The following is a 21,396-nucleotide window of genomic DNA, read 5'->3' as shown; positions in this document are numbered from 1 at the left end:
TTGTGTTGTTAGAAACATATAAATAGTTTTTCAAATGGTTATATCTAAATGGAATTATACATATAAATACTTTATTTTTAAAACTTATATTATTTGCAGAATGAGTTAATTAGATATGTAAATTCAAGTAAATATAGATAAAAATACTTTATTTTTGATGATGTATACATGTGAATCGTTTTTAATATTGTCATATTTAAATGGGAGTATATATATAAATACTTCATTTTTTAAGATTACATTACTTCAAAATGAATTAATATATTTTTATAAGTATACAAGTCTACGTGTTAGCACTTTATTAAGGATATGTAAATATGACAACATATACATATAAATACTTGATAGTCAAATATCGTTAGTATATCAGTGTAGTTAATGTTTGTAGTCAACATTGGTAGTCAACATTACGTGACGAATTTGAGCGGTCCCACATGTTCATTTTGAGTGATCCCTAGTGCGGGTACGACGTTAAGAATTTTTAAGAAAATATGCGGATACGCTCTGTATATGTATGTTTTTTCATATTTTTAGTAGGTTCATTGCATAGATATAAATACTTAGAGAATCTAATAATAAGACTTCTATTTATAGTTATAAATACTTGAATCACAGTTGTATAATTATGTCAGTTATGGCAGTTTAAGTACGGGTACTGTGCAGGTACTCATATCAGCTTCCATGTATATATTACATTGTAAAAATTATGAGAAACAGATTAATAAAGTTATTTTCCTCAAATCCAATCACTAAAATTAATAAAGTTCAAGCGGGAAAGTTAACGTGATTGCAACGATTTCTGTATTTAAATAATGCATCAAATTAAGAAGAAACGCAAAAATTCAGAAACAAACGCAAACAATAAACATAGATTGGAAGAAAAAATAACAGAACAGAATTCTGGTGCTCTAAACAAGATTGACAACTAGCTTTAATAATTTCCCATAAATGTGAGGGAAACAAATTCTCAGCACCTTATTCTCAATCATACAAAAACTATTTCGCAATCGTACAAAATTAGCACTTGAACGATCCATTACTAATCAGAATCATTTAATGGAGTTCGGCACCGAGGTCTCCCCACCTGACATTGTACTTGGCAGCCAGGTAGTGGGCCCCTACTGGGCCCCGGCTCCCATAAGGGTACAACTCAGGTGCAATACGCCTCTCCTCTAGTTCTTTTAAAAGCGGGGTGAAGAGGCCCCACGCAGCATCCAGCTCGTCAGATCGAATGAAAAGACGCCTTTCTCCTTCTACAGCGTCAATTAATAGACGCTCATATGCATCTGGGATCTCTTTAGAGTACCTGCCGCAAAATCCAATCATGTTTTTTAAGAAGGTAATTACAGGATGTCTCATACAAGAGCGTATAATGGAACTCAAAAGTTGGGACCTTTGCCATAAAACATAATTACCAATTTACCATAGATATTATTAAATTATAGAATGCCCCCTTTTTTTCATCCTTTGTAAAACTAATTGATATTTTCTATATTGTTAGAGGTCATTCAAAAACATCTATACTCAACCGACATTAATCAAGATCCTTCTTTAATTCATACTCGGTTTATGTATAGTAAAAGTGGCATACATACCGACTAAAATTAGAAGATTATGATACTTTAATTTTTTTTCTGGTAAGATATGGCCACCAGCACTTGGTAAAATATTTTTTTGAGTTGTTTATATAACCTACCTTGCAGCGTAGTGGAGATTGAGATTGCTTCTATCCAATCGCATGCCGAGGCCAGGTACTTTGTTGTTGATTTTCAAGTAGATCGCCTCATCTGGCTGAACCCGGATTACGAGCTCATTTGTAGCCCGATCTAGGTCTGTGCCAAAACACCCCTTGTATAGGTTTCCAGGCACATGCCTGAACTGCACCCTTATCTCAGTCCTATATTTCAAAAAAACAACAACGTAGAATAATAAAAGTTAGACATCTTATTTGTGAGATTTAGTAACAAGAGAAGATATTTTAATATGACCCAAAAAGCCGAAAACATCATGTTAATAATGAAAGAGAACATAAAAAGTATCAAGTACGATCCATCCCCGAACAAAAATTGTTGGGATTACCAAGCCTACTCATCAAGAAAATTTCTCAGCTCATGTAAGATTAAAAAAAGTAATAATAAAGATAACTCACAAGTTTCAAAATGAAGACAACATTTTTTGCGAGTCTAAACAAACCTAAGGTTACCATTTTGGAGAAACACAACCTCAACAATAAATCTGTGGCAGGTTACTAGGCTCTCACTTTTTGGGTGTCCCAGGGCCACCCTTTTTCATGTTACATGCTTTTGCTTTTCTTCTTCTTTACATTGTAAATTTCCTTGTAACCTCTTTAATAAGTTTAATGATATTTACTAGGCTTTTCATGTAGGTACAGAAGCCAAGGGATAAAATTGAGAAGAGTATGCATGAGCATTGCACTACACTGCACAAAAAATATAGTTATTGTACGAAAGAAAAAACATACCGCTTGGTGTGAAGTGCTTTGCCAGCCTTCATTAGAAATGGCACACCATCCCACCTGGCATTGTTAATAAAAAGTGCAGCAGCTGCAAAGGTCGGTGTCAGACTATTGCTGGGCACAGTATTATCATCAGTGTACCCAGGGTACATCACACCACCTCTGGTGTGACTCTTATATTGACCTATTACCACATCATCAGCCTGAAGTGGTTTCATAGACCTCAATACCTTCACCTGAAAATTTTATGGAATTGAGCGTGTTAAGAAAACATATACATACAAAGTAGAAATTTCAGATGAGTGAGGCTATGGTACTATGCATAGTACGGATTGGTTCGTACTACGGATCAATATTTTCGTTTTCAAAGTCCAAATAGTGTATCCAAACCGTTCAACATGATTTCCATATGAAAATGTACTTGCGGACTAAATTTTATATTTTTTTAGATAGCCAAAAAATCACTACTTTTGAAAGGTCTAGAATCTTTAGATTAAGTGATTTTCTACCTATCTAAAAAAGTAGTAAAAAAAATATAAAATTTGATCTACAAGTATATTTTTATATGGAAATCATGTTGAACGGTTTAGATTGACTGTTTGGACTTTGAAAATGAAGATATTGATTCATAGTATTGAACAATAGGTGCTATGCATAGTACCATAGCCTCAATCATTTCAGATATAAATCAAAAGGCTTTTGCAAATTAAGCAGGAACTGGTTTGCAATTAATATTTAGGTGAGCTTACCATAATGTGAATCCAAATTGTCTCCAAATTTATATGGGCTAAAAACGTAGGCCTCTTTGCAGGTAGGGATCCAATTTCTATTTCTAGCTAGTATGACTTGTACATCAATTTCAATATAAATGTCGGATCATAAAATATGTTAACAATTTTAATGTTTTTTTATAAATGCAGGACCCTCAAACTCCGCAATCATAAAATAGTAAATGTGTGTTGATGCTTAATTGTGATGCTAGTAAGGTAATTGGATATGATTTGCAATCCAAAATAAAAAGAAGCAAATAGTAATTGTCGAGTAGCAACCTTCTCATTTCTGATATCTTCAGCCTCTAAGCTAGTAGGAGTCTCCATGGCGAATAGTGCCATTATTTGAAGCAAATGGTTTTGCATTATATCTCTTATTATACCGTAGTGGTCAAAGTACCTAAAAATATAAATGCAAATCAATATATCAACTTCACTTTTTTGAAGTCTCATTGTTGCTGAAGAAAAGGCAAAGCAAGTTTCATTATTTTTTTGAAAGAAAGTGGGATGACCCACCGATTTCCATTACTATGAAAACTATTACGTTGTCAGCTGGTACCACCTCTCTGGTACCAGAACCAAAAAAACAAGTTTCATTATTGAAATAATGATTTTATTATGTGAGAAGTTTACTATGAATCCACCTTTCCTAAGAACACTTTTGAATTTCATTGAATTTCCATAACTGCCTCTTGTGAAAGTTATATATCATATCGTATCTTAACAAAATCTCAGGTCAGGATAACTTTTTCAAAGTTATCCACTTGTACTGTTTTATGACATAGCACATTCTCAAGTCAGAATCAAAGAGCATAAAACAGCAAATAAGCAAACTAAACATACCCGCCTCTTCCTTCAGTGCCAAAATCTTCAGAGAAAATTATTTGCACATTTCTGATATATTGCCTTGACCAAAGTGGCTCAAAAACCAGATTAGAAAACCGAAGAACTGACAGATTCTCGACTAATTCCTTTCCCAAATAATGGTCAATCCTGCAATACAGAAAAAAAATTCACAATTAATTAGATAAGAGCATACATAAAAGAATTTACAGACAAATTTGCAAACATTTCAAGGGATGATGTAAAGGTAGTAGTTGCATAAATGTCAAAACTAAGTTATTTGAAAGCATGATAAACCCTAAAGCACAACTGAAGTATAAGCTTAAGCTCACTAAGAGGGATTGTGAGTTTAACTTGAAAAGACCATCAAAATTGGCTTTATATGACGAATTTCAACTGTAAATTTCTTCAAGCTCATTTTGTGTAAGATGAAGTGGTTCAAAATCATTGAGAAATGAATGCACCAAAACAGTTTCTTCCACCTCTTGATCTTACACAAAATGAACTTAACAAATAAAAAAAAATTGGAATCTTCTCGTTAAGTACATCAAGATTAACAGTTCAATTTGTCACTTGATCCATCAATATTTAAGGTTATAAACTCCTTGGTGAGATTAAGCTCATACTATCTTTAGTCTAAAACATGCCTTCTCTTTATTTTTCTTTTCTGTAATTTATCAACAAGTAACAGCCTTGAGTAGTAAAAGAACAGAAAAGGAAAACAAAACAAGTTCTGATATTACTAGATGCTGACAAGGTGCTCTTGAGTAAATAAAAAACTAAAAAAGTGACTAGTGTCAAATGTCTTTCAAAGGCTCAAACCAAGACTTGTGAAATTAATAAGTCTCACCAAAAAGATCACTACAGTCAACTTACCGAAAGATTTGATCTTCATGCAGGTACTGCTTTAAACCACGTGTCAGAGCAGCTGATGACTCAGCATCACGACCAAAGGGCTTTTCCACAATTACCCTTGTCCAGCCATTTCCTGATGAGGCCGCCAGGCTGGCGCATTTTACCACATCTAGAAATATGTTAGGTGGTATTGATAGATAGTACAGACGATTTGAAATCCTTGATCCCTAAGCATAAAGAGGAATTGCTAAGAGTTATTTCTTTGTTAGATCTCCTAAAATTTACCAAGTTTCAATACAACAGAAAAATTTCTGTAATTTGCACATATTATAATGCTTGGTATCATTTGCGAGTAGACTACCAAGGGAAATTGGTATAGTGCAGTACTAATAACTTTGATGCTTGAACAAATGCCATTAAACAATAACCTTGATCCTTTACGTAGAAAGCATCTTTGCTTGTGGTGTATACCAGAAATCTTTTCGCATATACTGAAGCATTGAACTAAAAAGTTACAATATTTAATTGTTTCCACTAACATATTGCCATAAGTTCGCAATTCAAGGTGTTTAGGCTTATTTTTGTAAAAATACATAAGATTTTGGTATGCTGCAACCAAAATATTGCCAATTTGCCATATCTCGTGTAAGACCCAATACTCATCCTATTTGAAAGAAAAGGTTGGTTTTGAAATACCTCATGCTGTTTTAGTTTCTTGTCAAGATCAGCAAAATGTGCCTCAGAATCGTACTGTCCTGCATGGTAGAAGCACCTCTTTAGAAACTCTTCCATTTTCACACTACAATTCTCCCTACAAAACAAACAAACAAAATAATAAATAAGAACTGTTAGAACATAAAGCCCAGCATTCATCATTTTTTATATGCATATCCAATATTTCTAATGATTGAGATTGCATGTGTTACTAATCATTAGATTCAAAAAATATACAATTCATTAAATGTTAACCATTCTGCCCATATCTCTAATGGATATTGTAGTATGCCAAATTTTACTATTTTTTTATTTTTGAAAGATGACCCTATCGGACACAGTAAAATCCAATTTACATGTAAGATCACAAAGTTTATATATATTCTCTCTGACACCACTCGCACAGTTCATGTTGTAAAATCAAGGGCAACATTTCTTCATTTTATTTTATTTTTCAAATTAACCTCGGAGTAGCAGAGTGTTGCTAAAAAGTAAAAACCCAAAAATGTTTGGATGTTAGTTGCAAAGGTAGAAAATCTAGGCTCCTTTTTATATAAAAGATTTGCCAAATATCCCAGAAAAAATGTACACCAGTTCCTAAAAATGCAGTAACAAATTTAAGACAACCTTTGGTCAATACGGCAAGTGAGTGTCCGGCTAACCATATCTCTCAATTCGGCATCTGTCATCTTGCTTCTAGCATATCCAAATACGGTGAAATGCTACCATTTAAGAAAAAATAACAACATGAAATTTCATTGGAATTATTCACGTGGCAAAGTCTGGGGATTATACAAAACATCTAAAAACAAAATTCTCAATTTCACAATTAACACCCAGCATTTTTGAAACATTTCAAGGTTCAAACTATGATCTAATGTTAAAATATTAACTATTCCTAAACTTTTTAAGGCTAAAAATAATTATATCCAAGGTGAGCATAGATATTCAACTTTGAAGCTTAGATGAAGACGTTATGAATAGATTTTTGGTCGAGTATACCAAAGATAGTAAGGGTTAAGTAACTTTATGCAAGAAGTTGGTGCTAGTGTATATGTAGAAATGTGGTCTCACATGCAACCGCATAAATTATTTGGCTTACTATGCAAAAGTGCAAAACACATACCTTTGGAAGACAGCCTTCATAGTAGAGAGCAAAAAGGGCAGGAAAGATTTTCTTTTTTGCGAGATCGCCGCTAGCACCAACAACAGTTATGCTGACTGTTGATTCACTCCCACTGCCATCTGGGCCCACCTGTTGTAAGTTTTGGAAACCCTCCGAAGAGAATCCTGCTGGTCGGGTCCCATTCTCCACTTTAATTGGAAGATCTGTAGGTTTTGTTCCAGCTCCTAAAAGCAAAAAATTTTGATCTATCATGTTTTGTTTGATATATTGAAAATGAAGCCATACAAATAACATAAAAACATGTGTGCATTTCATATGTTTTGTAAGCAGTTATTTAAGGCACACTACAAGCTGATAAAATGGTTCGATTTTTCAACTTGTATCATTGTGCAGAACAACTGGTGTGTGCTGCTGTGCAAACCAGGTGCATTAAATACTATACGAACATGCATGTATGACAAGTTATGAATACTAGTTTACCACATTCGAATGATATTAGTAACTAATACCAGAAAGAGGATTAATACCAGAATCTTCAACTTTTTTTGAAGGCTCAACTGGTGTAACGGCTGATCCTGACAATGAAAAAAAGATTAAATAATTGAGCAGATATTCATTTATTTCTTTGGTCAAATAACCTAGCTATCCTGCCTTATCTATCATAGAAAAGTCAACCTCAATTAGTAGTTGGTCAATGACGTAATAAATATAAGGAAACAAACTCTACATTGGAAACTATTCACAATAATAGACTGTTTTATAGGAACCTCTTCTTCTTCAAAACCTTTATTCCCAATCAAGTTGGGGTAGGCTAGAAATGAAACCCAACTGGAATCAGAAACACAGGGACTTCCCAGGAGGTCACCCATCCTACTGTTTTATAGGAACCATACCACTAATTTCAAATTTCAAACTTTGTATTTAGATATCTAACATCCCATCTAACTGGTCACCTTACCACAATTCAATTAGCAACTATTATGCATCAATAGAAAACGCTCTAATTTGATTAATTCACGAATTTCAAAAAAGGATAATGAACAAGTCACGTCCTTTAGCTGTCCAGCCCAACTCCCTCCCATTGAGCTCTAATGAACAACACCAAAAGAATAAAATTCAAACTCGAAACAGCAAATCACTTAAATCAAACAGCTTACTATCCATAAACCAAAACCTAGAAGACCACAATGATTGAACCAATAAATAGGTAAGACAAAGCCACCTCGATTACTAGCTGAAACACTAAGGTGGTATCTCTTAGTCGCTTCAAAGAGGGCCCCCTTGGAAGAATCGCCAGCTTGAATTGGAGAACCAAGCGACGGCGCCCAAGCCCGGTTTCTCGCTTGAATAGCTGGGAGAGAAGAAGAAGGGCATTTTGGGAAAGATACAGCCATCAATTTCTCTCTTCTTCCCTCTTTCTAAACGGACAAGTGTTAGTTTGGGTTTTTCAGCGGGTTTGGAATTTTGGAGGAGATCACGAGGTGGCCTTAATTTCTACGAGGAGGCGTGGCGAGAGTAACACGAGACAAAAGGAAACAGCAAGGGCCATATGGTCACTGACATGTGGGGAAAGAGTCTGAATTGTTAAAAGCAGTGAATACGGTGTATGATACTCCACGTGTAGGTAATAGTTTTCTCAGTGAAACGAAGGCTGCTTGTATATTGCTTGTTGGAGGCACCAGGACATGGCACTGCAAACAATACACGGCCAAAACTTCTTTACGATAATTTTCTACAAAAATTATAAAAGGTTGTGATATATCATATATTTATAAATATTTTTATATGATAAATTGATAATAATAATAATGATAAAACAGTTTTTAAAATAAAGAAAAAATTTATAAATTTTATCCAATGTTTGGATAGTTTGTATCAAGAGTTTTTCAATTTGAAAATTATTTCGTCACTGATAGATATGCGGTATATCCACTTGGCAGCCTGCCAGGTTTAAAAAAAAACTGATAGGTACGGTCAAAAATAAAAAAAAAATTAATTTTCAAGCTTTTCCGTTGGTAATTGATTATTATTATTATTATTTTATTGCACCAAATTTGGTGTCCAGTCTTATCAAATATATAAAGAAAATATATGTAATTTATTTTTTCATTTTGATATTTTAATTATGGCTATCAACTAAGACATTGTCAATATAACTTGTATTTTTTATAAACGAATCAGAAACGATGCACAATATATTTAAACAAAGAAATATTTTGACAAATATCATAAAGAAAGTTGCCAAATTTGGTTTAGCATTTTTGTTATTGCAAGTTTTTTTTTTCATTTATTGGAAAAATTAATGATATTCTCTGATTAAACTTTCTCCAAATGGGTTCATTAATTCGGATGATATTTTTCTTAGATGCATAAGGTGAATGTATATGATGCTGCTTATCATTTTTGTTTATAAAAATATTAACAACCTTTCGGTCCTTTCATAAGCCATTTGCCAAGAGACATTGAAGCTTCAAGGTTAAGGTTGGGCTTCTGAGAGCGCCAAGGGCTTTTTCGGGAGAACAAAAGACTGATGGGCGACATGAGAAGTGCATCCCCGAAATTATGTTGAGATTTTGAAAATTAAAGAGCCTATTAATTTACCGTTATTTCTCTAAGCACGAAATTGACATGAGAAGTGCATCTCCAAATCCAAAATTACGTTCAGATTTTGAAAATTAGAGAGCCTATTAATTTACCGTTATTTATCGAAGTGCGAACAATTACTCCAATTAAAGATTTGAATAAAAATCGTATGAATTTTCACAATAACTTAAAAAAAACAAAAATGTAAGTTTGGTATCGGAGTTCGGATTAGTAATATCGGATGGCCGATGATTTAGCTTGACTATTTACGTCTTCGGAGACTTGCAAGCATTTGACCTAATAAAAAGGTTATAAATTAGGTTATCTCTTATAATAGTTTAATGGATAGCAAATTAGCAATCGACCTTGTGAGAAGCAGAGAAGATATATTAATAATCTATACAATCAATTAAGCATTCAACTTAGTACTCGCTACAGGGCTTTCACACTCGCTGGTATGGTGACTTTGAGCCTTTGAGGCTAAACACAGAGAATATGGTTATGAGAAATTCAATGACTGATCAACAAGGCATGATGTTTCTTTTCAAAAGGACTTTAGAAAACAAGGTTCTAAAAAGTTTCAAGTTATTATAAACATTGGAAATGATACTACAAAAATAAAATTTGAGACTTTTTTTTAATGAAAGATGAGGGTCAAGTCCATTGGAATTGAATCGTATAATTAATCATTATTTGAAGTATTAATAACTGTCATTATAAAATTTCTTGCTAATTAAATGCCTTTTAGGTGGAATGTAATACCAAAATTTAATTAAAAAAATATAAAAAATAGTTATTCCACTTGTGAAATGTGGCAGGACTAGTAACACATTATTAGAATATAGGAAAAAAGGAAACTTTTCGCCGCGTAGACAGTATCTTAGTATTGTGCGAGTAATAATTACTTAAATTGCCTACGGGCTGTTTGCCAGAAAAAAAATACTTAAATTGAAAGTTTGTAACTCGTTGTTGGAAGAAAAAAAATTATTGTGCAATGTATCTTTTGGTGGAAACAATATCTAAAGATTAGTGTAATAAGATATACTGTTACAAATTCCATTTCACTGTGCACAAAATAGTTGAAATTAAGTGTTTTTTTTTTCAGAACTATTAATTGTTCCGAATATTATTTACTTGAACCAAGTTCAACTATTAAAATACAAATTTGAACAGTTAAACAAATAAAAATTTAAAACTTAATTTACCATGTAAGTATATATGAACTATGTATTTCATAAAGTGTCATTAAACTCGTCCAAAATATAAATTGTGTGTTAAATCTAAGCTGGGTGGATTTGAACGTAATTCTTTTCTCTCTTCTTCTTTTTTTTTTTTTTGAAATCAAAAGGTGGAGGTCTAGCGCACTAGTTTTCTTCAAACACATGTTTATATATTACAAAGGAAGAGTTTCTAATCTATGATCTTCCATTCAAACACATGTTTATATATTACAAATGATTTTTACATTTTGTGAGTTTCTAATCTATGATCTTCTATGTAGAAGCTCGGTATCTTTGTCATTAAATTAAAGGCTAGTTCTTGAACGTAATTCTTAACTCAACTGGATTGAAAAGAAAATATGAATATGTAATTATTGTGGTACTCAAAACTTTTTGAGGACAATAGTTGTATAGCAAAGGTTTGAAATAATGATTGCTGCAGAACAATTAAGTCACTTGTATATGTATGAGACAGAAAACAATTTGTAAACAAGTTCAACATGAAATTAAATAGAATAATTATTAGAGATTATCAACCTTACTATATGAACATTGTAATAGAATATTTTTGACAACAAACTAGGAATGTAAATGGAGCGAATTTGGCGCAGATAATGTTAATATCAAATTCATATCCATCTTTCAATTATTGGATACGAATATGAATATGGATAGTAAACAGATGTCAAATTTAAAGCCAAATTCGAACCCTAAACCCTAAATACTAAATCCTATACGGAGCGAATAATTCACAAATATATATTTGAATACAAATGCAAAATGAATAGTTATCGCATTTTTTTTTTTTTGCTTAGACATCTAATAATGGATGCCCGTTCTCGGGATTTATGTCATGATATTTATTATATATGAAACTTAAGATATAAATACTAATTAACAAAATTCAAATATGAAAATGAATGAATAATTTGAGTTAATAATTTGTAAAAAAACATTTCTGTAAACATTAATCTTAGAATAACAAAATAAAAAAAAATACTAACTTTATATATATTGAAGCTGTGCTGTAATAGTATTGTAATAGTATTGATACTGGTCCCTTCTCCTCTTTGACTGTGTAAACGGGCCCAATTTGGCAGTTTATACGGACCCATTAAAGCCTCTCTTGTGGTATACCGTAAGGTTACAAATTCCTTCAATTTTTGTGCCAGTTGGATGCAGTTTGCCACTGTATGAATTGCCTCCCATGATGGCAAGGACTGTGTTTCCATTTCATTGACTTTATCAACCAAATTTTTACAATCAGAAAATAACAGAATCCGAGACTATATAACGTTTCAGAGTTTAGAGGCTACAACCAGTTGCGAGAGCTGAAAGGATAGAGTAGCGCGTCCAAAATTGAGTTCTCAATATCCGATTTAGCCAACTGAATTGAATATCATTGTCAAATTATTAAGTTAGTTTTTTTAAATAAAATTTACATTAGAAATCCCTCTCTACTTCTAATTCTTAATTCCCAATAATTATTTTTTGATTTTCTTAAATATCTTATTCTCATTTTTTTTTTCTCAAATATTCTCAAATATATAATATTTAGTTAAATGTGCAATAAATATGAATAGGATCTAGCATGATAATATGATATGTATGAAGTTCATATTCTTTAAGCCAATTTCTATGGGAGGCAGGCCACAAGAAATTTATTTAGATCATATCATTTGTGTTTTTAATGGAAGATACAAATCTACTTCAATAAGTTAAAAAAAAATGTTTAATCGTCTCACCTCATATAAATGATGTTGATAGTAAGGTACCAATATTTATTTCATGAATAACAGATTTCGCAACACGTCATCACTATTTTGGAAATAATTTAGAACGCTCCAAAGTCGTTTCAACTTAATTTAATTTATTTGTAAGCTTATTTATTTTTGAAGTTTAGATGTACATTCTAATTTGCTTTGTTATGTAATTATATAAATGGGTTTAATAATCATAATTAATCTTTTTAGAAAAATTGAAATAATTGATTGATTTGATGATTTCTCACAATTTAGATGGTTTCGATTTTACAATTTTTACGTGCAATTTAACTAAATTAGGCATAGAAATTCAATATTTGACCATAAAAAAAAAAAACTTTGTTCAATATTTTGTTATATAAGAGCATCTCTATTCCAACAAACATTTAGAAATTAAAATTAACCACGTCACTAAGTACTAGTATCGTGCCCGTGCGATGCAACGGGATATATTATAAGAAAACAAAAACATATTTTTATTATAAAAATATTTCAATGAAAATAATAATTATTTTGTTAAAAAAGTAATGATATCACATAATTGTCTGAAATATAATTTGACATGATAGAAAACTACTTTTAAAAAAGCGGTAACCCATGAATACAAGTATGCACATGATTTTCCCTATTTAATACATACAGACAGCCTCTGCAACAATGACAGACATAGTGGCAACCTCCACTGAAGCAGAAGAAGATACCCCCTTTCCTTCTAGCAACATATGCCGCCCATCTAAGATACAGACATGACAAAGTTAAAATGAATAATTCTCAATATATCTGCTTATTTATTTCCCTTGTTGGTTTTTTTTGTTCTGAGCTTAATTTGACTGTGAAATTGAAATTCAAGGAAAAATTGTTTGACCTGAAGAATGTGGCCTAAAACTTTTCACTGGTCGATGCTGTTGCAGGTCCCGCTGTCATTGCTTCAACCACAAAATCAGGGTCCTAACGAAATTAAATAAACATGAAATATTAAATTAAATTCCTAAAAATAATCCTTATATGTTTAACAAAATCCTAAAAATAACAATTCTACGTTTATTACTGTGACTGATTTCTATGTTTAATGAAATTCTAAAAATAAAAATAACTGTGTTTAAAGAAATTGATTAAATCCTTTCTAAAAGAGAAAGAAGGGAGATGGCTGAAAATATAGGAGCCTAAAAGGAGGCTATCAGAAGGAGGCCTTACCAGTAAAAAGTAACAGTATTCTCCTAAAAGCTTTTTACCCTGATACACTGGCACCTTTTTAGTTTTCAAATACAAAACTCTTTTTTCAATCTAGATGAATACATGTAATCTTCTAATATATTATACTTAGGTTTCTAATTAATTCTTTTAAGACCCATATGCCCCTTACATCATATACTGAGTTGATCAAGTTAATTCAGGGCACTTTTGTAATTTGCTCCATGGAACCTAAGTATGATAATAAAAATGATATTACAAAAATAATAATGAAGCACAAAATTAGGTTAACTTGCCTTCATAACACCTCCAGCATAAGCAGTGACAAGTTCAACAAGAATGCCACCTACAGCATTTGATATAACCGGCACCTGAAAAAGCGAACCTTCATTTTATGAACACAAGCTGTTCTATATATTAATTTTGATTTGAGTAATCACTACCTTGGAAATTTTGCAGTTTCTTGTCATAGGAAATTCCAGCAAAATTTTCAGAAATAAATTAAAAATAAAAAGGAATTACCAGAGTCAAAAATGTCCATCCATGAAAAAAGCCATATTTTTTAATGACCTCTCCATTTGGCGAGTGGGCCGTGCTTGCCAACAAGCAAAAGCTGGCTATAAATGACATCTCCACTGTCATAGTATGATGTGTGCTTCTTAACCTGCAATTGTTTAAGTTGCAAGAAAATAAAAAAAATATCGTCTACCTCTACATTTTGCTATGCTGCCTATCATAGCACTCCAAATATCGTCTACCTCTACATTTTTTTGGAAAAGTAGCCATTAGGCATTCATTTATCAAAGAGTCAAGACATTACATGCATGCAATATCCCAGAATTTTTCAAAACAGAAAGCCCTTTGCTAAGTACCCCTAACAACCCATTTGCATACCATAAAGCTCTGAAAAATACTGAAAACAAACGTAGCTTCTCAAAAATAGATGTCCCCATTTGTGTAGACACCAAGAAATAAATTAATCAGCATTTATTTGCCAATATGCCGGTTGCTCTTGTACCAGAATTTTGTGTCTGTTTTTCCTCTTACCAGCATATGTATCATTCAAACCTGAAGCCACACCAGTGACACATCCAGAGCATCGTTGGCCTTCTGTACCAGTGGGATACCTTGTACTAAACACACCATCTGTACCAGTGACAACTCTAACGGTAAAATATCCTCCGCATTTTCAATGACATATCCAACAGTAAATAAATTATGGAGTAACTACTGTCATTTAAGCTATAAATACGTGAAATTAGAAACTTAACAGAAGTACACAATGGAATAAATTATGTCTAATGAGGAGGTGTTAAATTAGAAGCCCTCTAAGGAAAAAAAAATTAGAAACCCTCTAATGAAATCCCAATTAGGGGCCCAATTTGTGTCTAATTCAACTTATGCATCACACAACATATAATTAACTACAATATTTACATTATAGCACAGCTTAACAGATAAATTAAATGAAAGGAAAAATAGTACAATGGCTTGTGTACCTTTCCAGACCGAACCAAAAAACTGAAGCTATTTCTACCGAAATGAAAATTGAAGTTATTCAACAATTCAACCGAAATGAACCATTTAAACTCAAGAACCAAACCTTTTAATCCAAAATTTGTTGGATTAGTTGAAAACCAAATAAACCGTATCCAATAAATACCCTTACTTGTTAGTATTCATAGTTAGATTTCTCAATGTAAAAAAAAATTAACCGGAGGAGTCTTGACATCAACCCAGCTCTCTTCTTCACTGGAATGAACATTGCTATTATGGCTAGAACCATGTACATTCTCATCTGACGAAGAGGGACCACATTTGACTGTGCAATGGTACTCCTTTGTAGAATTTCTACCTGCATCAATTAACCATTTTCTTTAATACCGTCGATTCGATTGAAGACAATGGCGCGATGACCACCATCGACGTTATAGAGGCTGTTCAAGGCGGCGTAGACGGCAGGCGGCGCCGAACAACGCCAGCTTAAGCATTGAGGGGGGGGGGAGGAGGGTTGTGCTCGGTCCTCGGGTAAGAGAAAGAGAGGGGGAGGCCATCGGTCTAAGCGAAAGGGGGAGAGATGACTCGGCGCGAGTCTGAGGCGAGAGAGCGAGAGAGAGATGGCGGAGATGGCTGAGGCGATTAGGTTATATTTTTTTCTTTTTCTTGGGAAAGAAGGGATCGGGGAGAGGGAGGGGAAGGGAAGGGGGACGGGCCACAAGCGTCCCAGCGAAAAAATTTGCTCAATCTGCACGATTTTTGATTCAGATCCAACGGTGCTGAACAAAGATAGTTGTGACAAGATGTGTGGCTATATATGTAGCGAGTCCAATTTAAACTAAATTTAGACTTCTACACATATAAAGAATGTATTTAATCAAAGGAAGGCATATCATTTGTTTAGATGGCTCAGATTCAAATCCGAATTCTGATAGATGAATCCCAGTCGCACGACTTTCTGTCATTCAAAGTAATTTAAGGTGCAAGAGCATCTACATTCCTGAAACTATTAGAGTTTCTAATTTAATGTGGCAGTTTCTAATACAGTTTCAAGTGTGGGAGAGTTTCTTATTTAGAAACTATGCAGGAAAGTTTCTTATTAAGAAACTGTTTATAAACTCTATGTTGGTTAAATGATTGGCTCAAATTGTTTCTCCTTTTTAATTTGTTGCTGGCGTGGCTTAATAGAAACTCTAAAATGAGTTTCAGGGATGTGAGAGTTAGAAATTTTAGAGACCATAATTTCTAAATAGTAGTTAATAGTTATTTAGAAACCCTGTTGAGTTTTAGGGATGTAGATGCTCTAATATAGAGGAGAGATAACAATTAAAGAGATTCATAATTTCTAAATCACTCTATCCCACTTCTCAGAAATTAATTATGAATTGCAATTAACGCCAAAACATCCTAAAATTAGAAATGAACTCCTTTCTCTTCTTCTCGGTATTTCAATTTATTCGTCCCTTTTCTCTCTGTCTGTCGCTCTTGCTCTTGCTCTCTCCCCTTCTCGCTCTTGCTCTCTCCTCTCTCACCTCTTCTCTAGCTGGTATCATTACTTCCAAAGTTCCAATTCTGCGCCCCAAAAAACGCGGATGTAAATTTGGAGCCTTGTGTTTCAAACCAACATCACTTTAGACTAATAAGATATCGTTAATATATATAGTAGTCATTCATGGATTTCTTAAATGCTAAATTCAGTTGCTTATTCAAATTCTTACGCGTGTTATTAGGTCTGAAATCCACAAAACGAAATAACCAGTAGTGTATATTGTTATGTCGGAGCTAGCATAATGTTCAAATTTATGAAGTCATGATCTTTGATTCTTTCTTTGGTCAAGACAACTAAAATTTCATGCTTATTTTAAGAACAATGGTACCGCTCTTGCTCTCTCCTCTTACTCGTACCAGCGGTACCAACTCCAACCAAACAGTATAATTTATAATATTTCAACAGATGGAATTCTAATACAGGTTCCACACATATAAATTGTGAAGTTTGTTAATGACTGATATTAAAGGATTTTTTTATACCTCTCTTTCTCCTTTTGTTTCCTTTATTGGGTTTGAAACTTTGAATTTCACGCTTTGGAGTCATGCTAAAGGGTTTCATTTTATGTCAGCATAGAAGAAAAATAATACCTCTTCCTTATTGTGCCTAATGCTTAAGAGAAGCTGGATAAGGGCTTTTTCTCAGTCAAGTTCGCAAATTTACTGAAAGCAATAAGGCTGCGGAAGGAGAAAGAGAAGTCCTTGGAGCACAACCGGATTTCCTCCTTGTCATTCTAGAGTCGCTGGAACAGTCTCCGAGATGCTGCCACCATTGACTCCTCCATTTCTGCTCTTTCTCTGGCTCCTGCGCGGCTGCACCCATAGACAGAGACTGTTTTCTGCTCTTTCTCTGGCTCCCGCACCCATAGACAGAGACAACATTCTCAAAAGTCTCGAGCAAGAGGAATGTCTAAATGAAGATAAAAAAAGGGGAGAATTAATCCAGACAACTAGCAACAAGACAAAATGAAGAAATCTGAGCGAAATTTGAGAAAAATCAAATGAAAAAGGTGAAGTTTTTGTTAGGAGAGAGCGTTATTGATACAGAAAGAAATAATTAGAACCAATCAATTAGACAATCTGTCACTAAACAAACATTTTCTTTTAAAGCAAATTTGTTAATTTAGAAACTATACTACATCAGAGCAATTATATTAGCAATTAACACATCAAATTAGCAATCTAAAAGAAATCACCATTGTAGATGCTCTAAGTTTCTTTTATCTCATGCAAACATGTCATAAGAATGTTGGGTGTTTAGGTCTTAGAGATTTGGATTTACTAAATCAGGCCTTAATGCTAAAGAATGTCATAGTGTTCAAACCGGCTTTACAAATGTACTCGCTTCTGATGGGGGTTGCTGTTGGCACGATTGTCTCTATCTCCACACCTACAACGGTCAATTGGAAATGGTGAAACGTGTCCAGTTTTCTCTCAGCCTTAGTTCCATTGTGGCAAACTCTGCAGTCCCATTCATCCTTCAACCATTCCATAAAGGTCAAAGACTTGCTTAATCACTCTACTGGTAACTGGGATCTGAACACTATGTACCAGCATCATGTGATACCCAATGAATTGAAAAGTTCAAAAATTGACTCCTAACTGCACCGGATTGGCACTTGTACAAGGAAGTTTTTGAACTTTTTGAAATACTATCTAGGAATCAGGGTTCTTGTTGTATATATGTTATAAGGGAAGGAAATCTGGCTCAAGTTTCTCAGTTTAGCTATGTAGGATATACTTTCCCTCTATTTTTTGTAATGTAGGAATCAGCTGTGCTGTTGATGTACTGCACAGTCTACACTGGGGTTTTCTTACAAATTATAACATGTATGAACAGCACTTTTCTAATATATTTTTAACCACGGGTAATTCTGCCAAATATATATATATATATAGAGATGGGCTATGGTGCATTGCAATGCATAGGCCATGGTGTGTATTGGACCATAAATCACCGATTCAAAGTCCAAATGACCGATCCAAACCGTTCATTTTGTTCTCTATATTAATATGTGCTTGGAGACTAAGTTTTATATTTTTTGGAATTTTTTTACTATTTATTAAGCCACTTTGAAAATCGCTGATCCAACGGTGACTGTTTGGAACAGTAAAATCAGAAGCCACCGTTGAATCAGCGATTTTCAAAGTGGCCTAATAAATAGTAAAAAAATTCCAAAAAATATAAAATTTGGTCTCCAAGCACATATTAATATGGAGAACACGATGAACGGTTTGGATCGGTCATTTGGACTTTGAATCGGTGATTTATGGTCCAATGCACACCATGGCCTATGCATTGTAATGCACCATAGCCCATCTCTATATATATATATATATATATATATAGAGGGTTCAAATGCCTCCATGTTTTTGTGCCTCCATCATGCCTCCATCTCTCTCCATCATTTTCAAAGTTCAAACAGTCAATCCGAACCGCTCAACCTAACCTCCATACTAAAATATGTTTGGAGACCAAATTTTATATTTTTAGGAATTTTTTTACTATTTTCTTAAATAGGTACAAAATCAGCAAATTTGAACCATTTGAAAACAGTATTTTTTTACCTATCTAAAAAAATAGTAAAATAATTCCTAAAAATATAAAATTTAGTTTCCAAACACATTTTAGTATGGAAATTAGGTTGAGCAGTTCGGATCGACTATTTGAACTTTGAAAATGATGAAGAGAGATAGAGGCATGATGTAGACACAAAAACATGGAGGCATTTGAACCCTTTTCATATATATATATATATAGGGTCTGTCTAAATTGCTGCTGGCAGCATTTCGACAGAGGTGCTGCCGGAGCTATATTTAGCCGTGTGATATCCAAACAACAAATCCAAACCGTTAGATGTTTAATCTATATTATAATCTACTTGGAGACCAAATTTTACATTTTTTGGAATTTTTTTACTATATATTAAGCTGGTTTGAAAACCGCTGATTTCAGTAAATTTCTGCAGCATTGAAATCAGCGGTTTTCAAACCAGCTTAATATATAGTAAAAAAATTCAAAAAAATGTAAAATTTGGTCTCCAAGTAGATTATAATATAGATTAAACATCTAACGGTTTAGATTTATCGTTTGAACATCAAAAAATAGAAAAAACAGTGGCAGCACCGCCGGCAGAAATGCTGCCGGCAACAAATTAGCCATAGCCTATATATATATATATATATATATATATATATATATATATATATCATACTGAAAATTGATACAAGCCAACAACCCAGAATATCAATCTTGGAACCATCACTTTTAGCAATATAGATTCTCTAATTATTTTCAATTCAAGCACAATAAGGTAAACCAAAGAAAATAAATCTACCTAATCATACTATTTTTGAAAAGCCTAACTAATCATACTCATTTCTATATTAAAACAAAACAAAATACAAAATCACACAACACATAATCAGACCGCCAAACAACAACCATCCAACATAATTACACAGGACATGCATTCCAGAGCAAACCTAAATCTCAAGGCTTCTTTGGAGACTTGGTGGTCTTCTTGGATGGGGATTTGGGAGATTTGGTGGCCTCTTGGGTGTCACTCTTGCTCTTCTTTGGCAGCAACACCGGGTTAATATTGGGAAGCACTCCACCAGATGTAATTGTCACACCAGCAAGCAATTTCCCCAACTCCTCATCATTTCTTATCGCCAGTAAAACATGGCGAGGTACAATGCGATTTTTCTTGTTATCTCTCGCTGCATTCCCAGCCAACTCCAGCACCTGAATTTTTAATTAATTAAACAAACCCCTTGGTCATTTCAGAGCAATAAAGGATGAATGGTTAAAACAACTGAATTTTACCTCTGCTGCAAGGTACTCTAAAACAGCAGCAAGATAGACTGGAGAACCAGTACCAACACGCTGAGAATACCGACCCTTCTTCAGGTACCGACCAATGCGACCAACCGGGAACTGGAGGCCAGCCCGCACAGAGCGTGTGACAGCCTTCTTCCTGGGCCCACCTTTCCTACCAGCAGCTCCTTGCTTGATCTTGCCATCAGCGGAATCCATTTCAGATCTGAGATTAGGAGGAGAGGAGGGAAAATTTGAAAGCCCGCGAAATTTTTTATGCTTTTTGTTTGGAATTTGGATGGGTAAAGTTTTGATTCTCTTGCTCTTTTTTATAGAAAGTATAGATGCCAAGGTGGTGATCCGTGGGTACAGATACTCAACGGTGGGATGTGATTGTTCGTTGACGGCTGAGATGAGTTCCACTGGGGTTGCCTTAAATATGGTTGAATAGTTGAATACTGAGCTTTTTGAAGGGATCAACACGGACGTATCACGTATGTATGTTAATGGTCCGCCGAATTAGGCCCAAATGGTGGTCATGGATAAATAGCTTTTTGACCGATCTTTTATTATGTACCACTCTCCAATTTCATAATTTTAACTTTACTATCGACTCCTAAAAATTTCAATTTACTATTCAAGGAGTTCCACGCAGCCTGGGGCTACAGCCTACATGGATATTTTTATTTTCATAATTTGTTTGAAAAATAATTAATTAACGGGTTATATCATGACATAAATAAATCCGGCATTTTTATTAATATCCAAAATAAAATAGAAATTAATAATTATGTCCACATTTTTTTGACTATTTTTAAAAATGTCCAAATCGGCCACTAAATGGCCGGTTTCAAATTTTTATTCCAAACCGACCACCAAGTGGCTGGTTATCTTCTAAAAAAAAAAATCGAAACCGGCCATTTAGTGGCCGGTTTCGAAATTTAATTTAATTTAATTTTTTAAAACCTTTTTAAATATTTGTTAGATTAC

General features: G+C 33.6%; 3 protein-coding genes across 5 annotated transcripts; all 3 read right to left on the bottom strand.

Moving 5' to 3' along the window:
• Positions 1 to 841: 841 nt before the first annotated feature.
• LOC144564050 (glucose-6-phosphate 1-dehydrogenase 2, chloroplastic-like) lies at positions 842 to 8,273 on the bottom strand. 2 transcript variants are annotated; one of them, XM_078313549.1, is made up of 11 exons: positions 8,007 to 8,273; positions 7,312 to 7,353; positions 6,785 to 7,008; positions 6,286 to 6,380; positions 5,641 to 5,755; positions 4,966 to 5,171; positions 4,090 to 4,239; positions 3,526 to 3,646; positions 2,483 to 2,712; positions 1,697 to 1,897; positions 842 to 1,306 (listed from the first exon to the last, which is right to left on the bottom strand). In XM_078313549.1, the coding sequence occupies exons 1-11, from the start codon at positions 8,176 to 8,178 to the stop codon at positions 1,054 to 1,056; spliced, it is 1,809 nt and encodes a 602-aa protein (XP_078169675.1). In that variant the 5' UTR covers positions 8,179 to 8,273; the 3' UTR covers positions 842 to 1,053. The 2 variants fall into 2 exon arrangements, with proteins under 2 accessions (XP_078169675.1, XP_078169674.1); XM_078313548.1 differs by having other exon boundaries at positions 7,312 to 7,359; positions 8,007 to 8,272.
• A 4,626-nt stretch (positions 8,274 to 12,899) lies between these two features.
• LOC144564654 (UDP-N-acetylglucosamine transporter ROCK1-like) lies at positions 12,900 to 15,690 on the bottom strand. Of its 2 annotated transcripts, XM_078314260.1 has the most exons (5): positions 14,589 to 15,690; positions 14,064 to 14,205; positions 13,838 to 13,912; positions 13,216 to 13,298; positions 12,900 to 13,083 (listed from the first exon to the last, which is right to left on the bottom strand). In XM_078314260.1, exons 2-4 carry the CDS (start codon positions 14,181 to 14,183, stop codon positions 13,230 to 13,232), a joined length of 264 nt encoding a protein of 87 aa, XP_078170386.1. In that variant the 5' UTR covers positions 14,184 to 14,205; positions 14,589 to 15,690; the 3' UTR covers positions 12,900 to 13,083; positions 13,216 to 13,229. The 2 variants fall into 2 exon arrangements, with proteins under 2 accessions (XP_078170386.1, XP_078170385.1); XM_078314259.1 differs by having other exon boundaries at positions 14,064 to 15,690.
• A 4,149-nt stretch (positions 15,691 to 19,839) lies between these two features.
• Positions 19,840 to 20,693, bottom strand: LOC144564223 (histone H2A.1-like). The gene is made up of 2 exons (XM_078313797.1): positions 20,416 to 20,693; positions 19,840 to 20,334 (listed from the first exon to the last, which is right to left on the bottom strand). The coding sequence occupies exons 1-2, from the start codon at positions 20,623 to 20,625 to the stop codon at positions 20,080 to 20,082; spliced, it is 465 nt and encodes a 154-aa protein (XP_078169923.1). The 5' UTR covers positions 20,626 to 20,693; the 3' UTR covers positions 19,840 to 20,079.
• Between the last annotated feature and the right edge of the window lie 703 nt (positions 20,694 to 21,396).

Source organism: Carex rostrata, chromosome 13 (assembly GCF_964058835.1).
Source record: "Carex rostrata chromosome 13, lpCarRost1.2, whole genome shotgun sequence".
Lineage (NCBI taxonomy): Eukaryota > Viridiplantae > Streptophyta > Magnoliopsida > Poales > Cyperaceae > Carex > Carex rostrata.
This window is presented reverse-complemented; position numbering and strand designations above follow the sequence as displayed.

Bases quoted from the DNA above. Each gene is read 5' to 3' on its own strand.
- LOC144564223 (XM_078313797.1), bottom strand. From the start codon at position 20,625: ATGGATTCCGCTGATGGCAAGATCAAGCAAGGAGCTGCTGGTAGGAAA. The intron at 20,335-20,415 runs GTAAAATTCAGT...TTAAAAATTCAG, and splicing joins TAGAGTACCTTGCAGCAGAG to GTGCTGGAGTTGGCTGGGAA.
- LOC144564654 (XM_078314259.1), bottom strand. From the start codon at position 14,183: ATGACAGTGGAGATGTCATTTATAGCCAGCTTTTGCTTGTTGGCAAGC. The intron at 13,913-14,063 runs GTAATTCCTTTT...TCGCTTTTTCAG, and splicing joins GATGGACATTTTTGACTCTG to GTGCCGGTTATATCAAATGC. The intron at 13,299-13,837 runs GCAAGTTAACCT...TAATTTCGTTAG, and splicing joins ATGCTGGAGGTGTTATGAAG to GACCCTGATTTTGTGGTTGA.
- LOC144564050 (XM_078313548.1), bottom strand. From the start codon at position 8,178: ATGGCTGTATCTTTCCCAAAATGCCCTTCTTCTTCTCTCCCAGCTATT. The intron at 5,756-6,285 runs GTTGTCTTAAAT...TTTGTTTTGTAG, and splicing joins ACTTGCCGTATTGACCAAAG to GGAGAATTGTAGTGTGAAAA. The intron at 1,307-1,696 runs GTAGGTTATATA...ATTTTGCGGCAG, and splicing joins AATCTCCACTACGCTGCAAG to GTACTCTAAAGAGATCCCAG.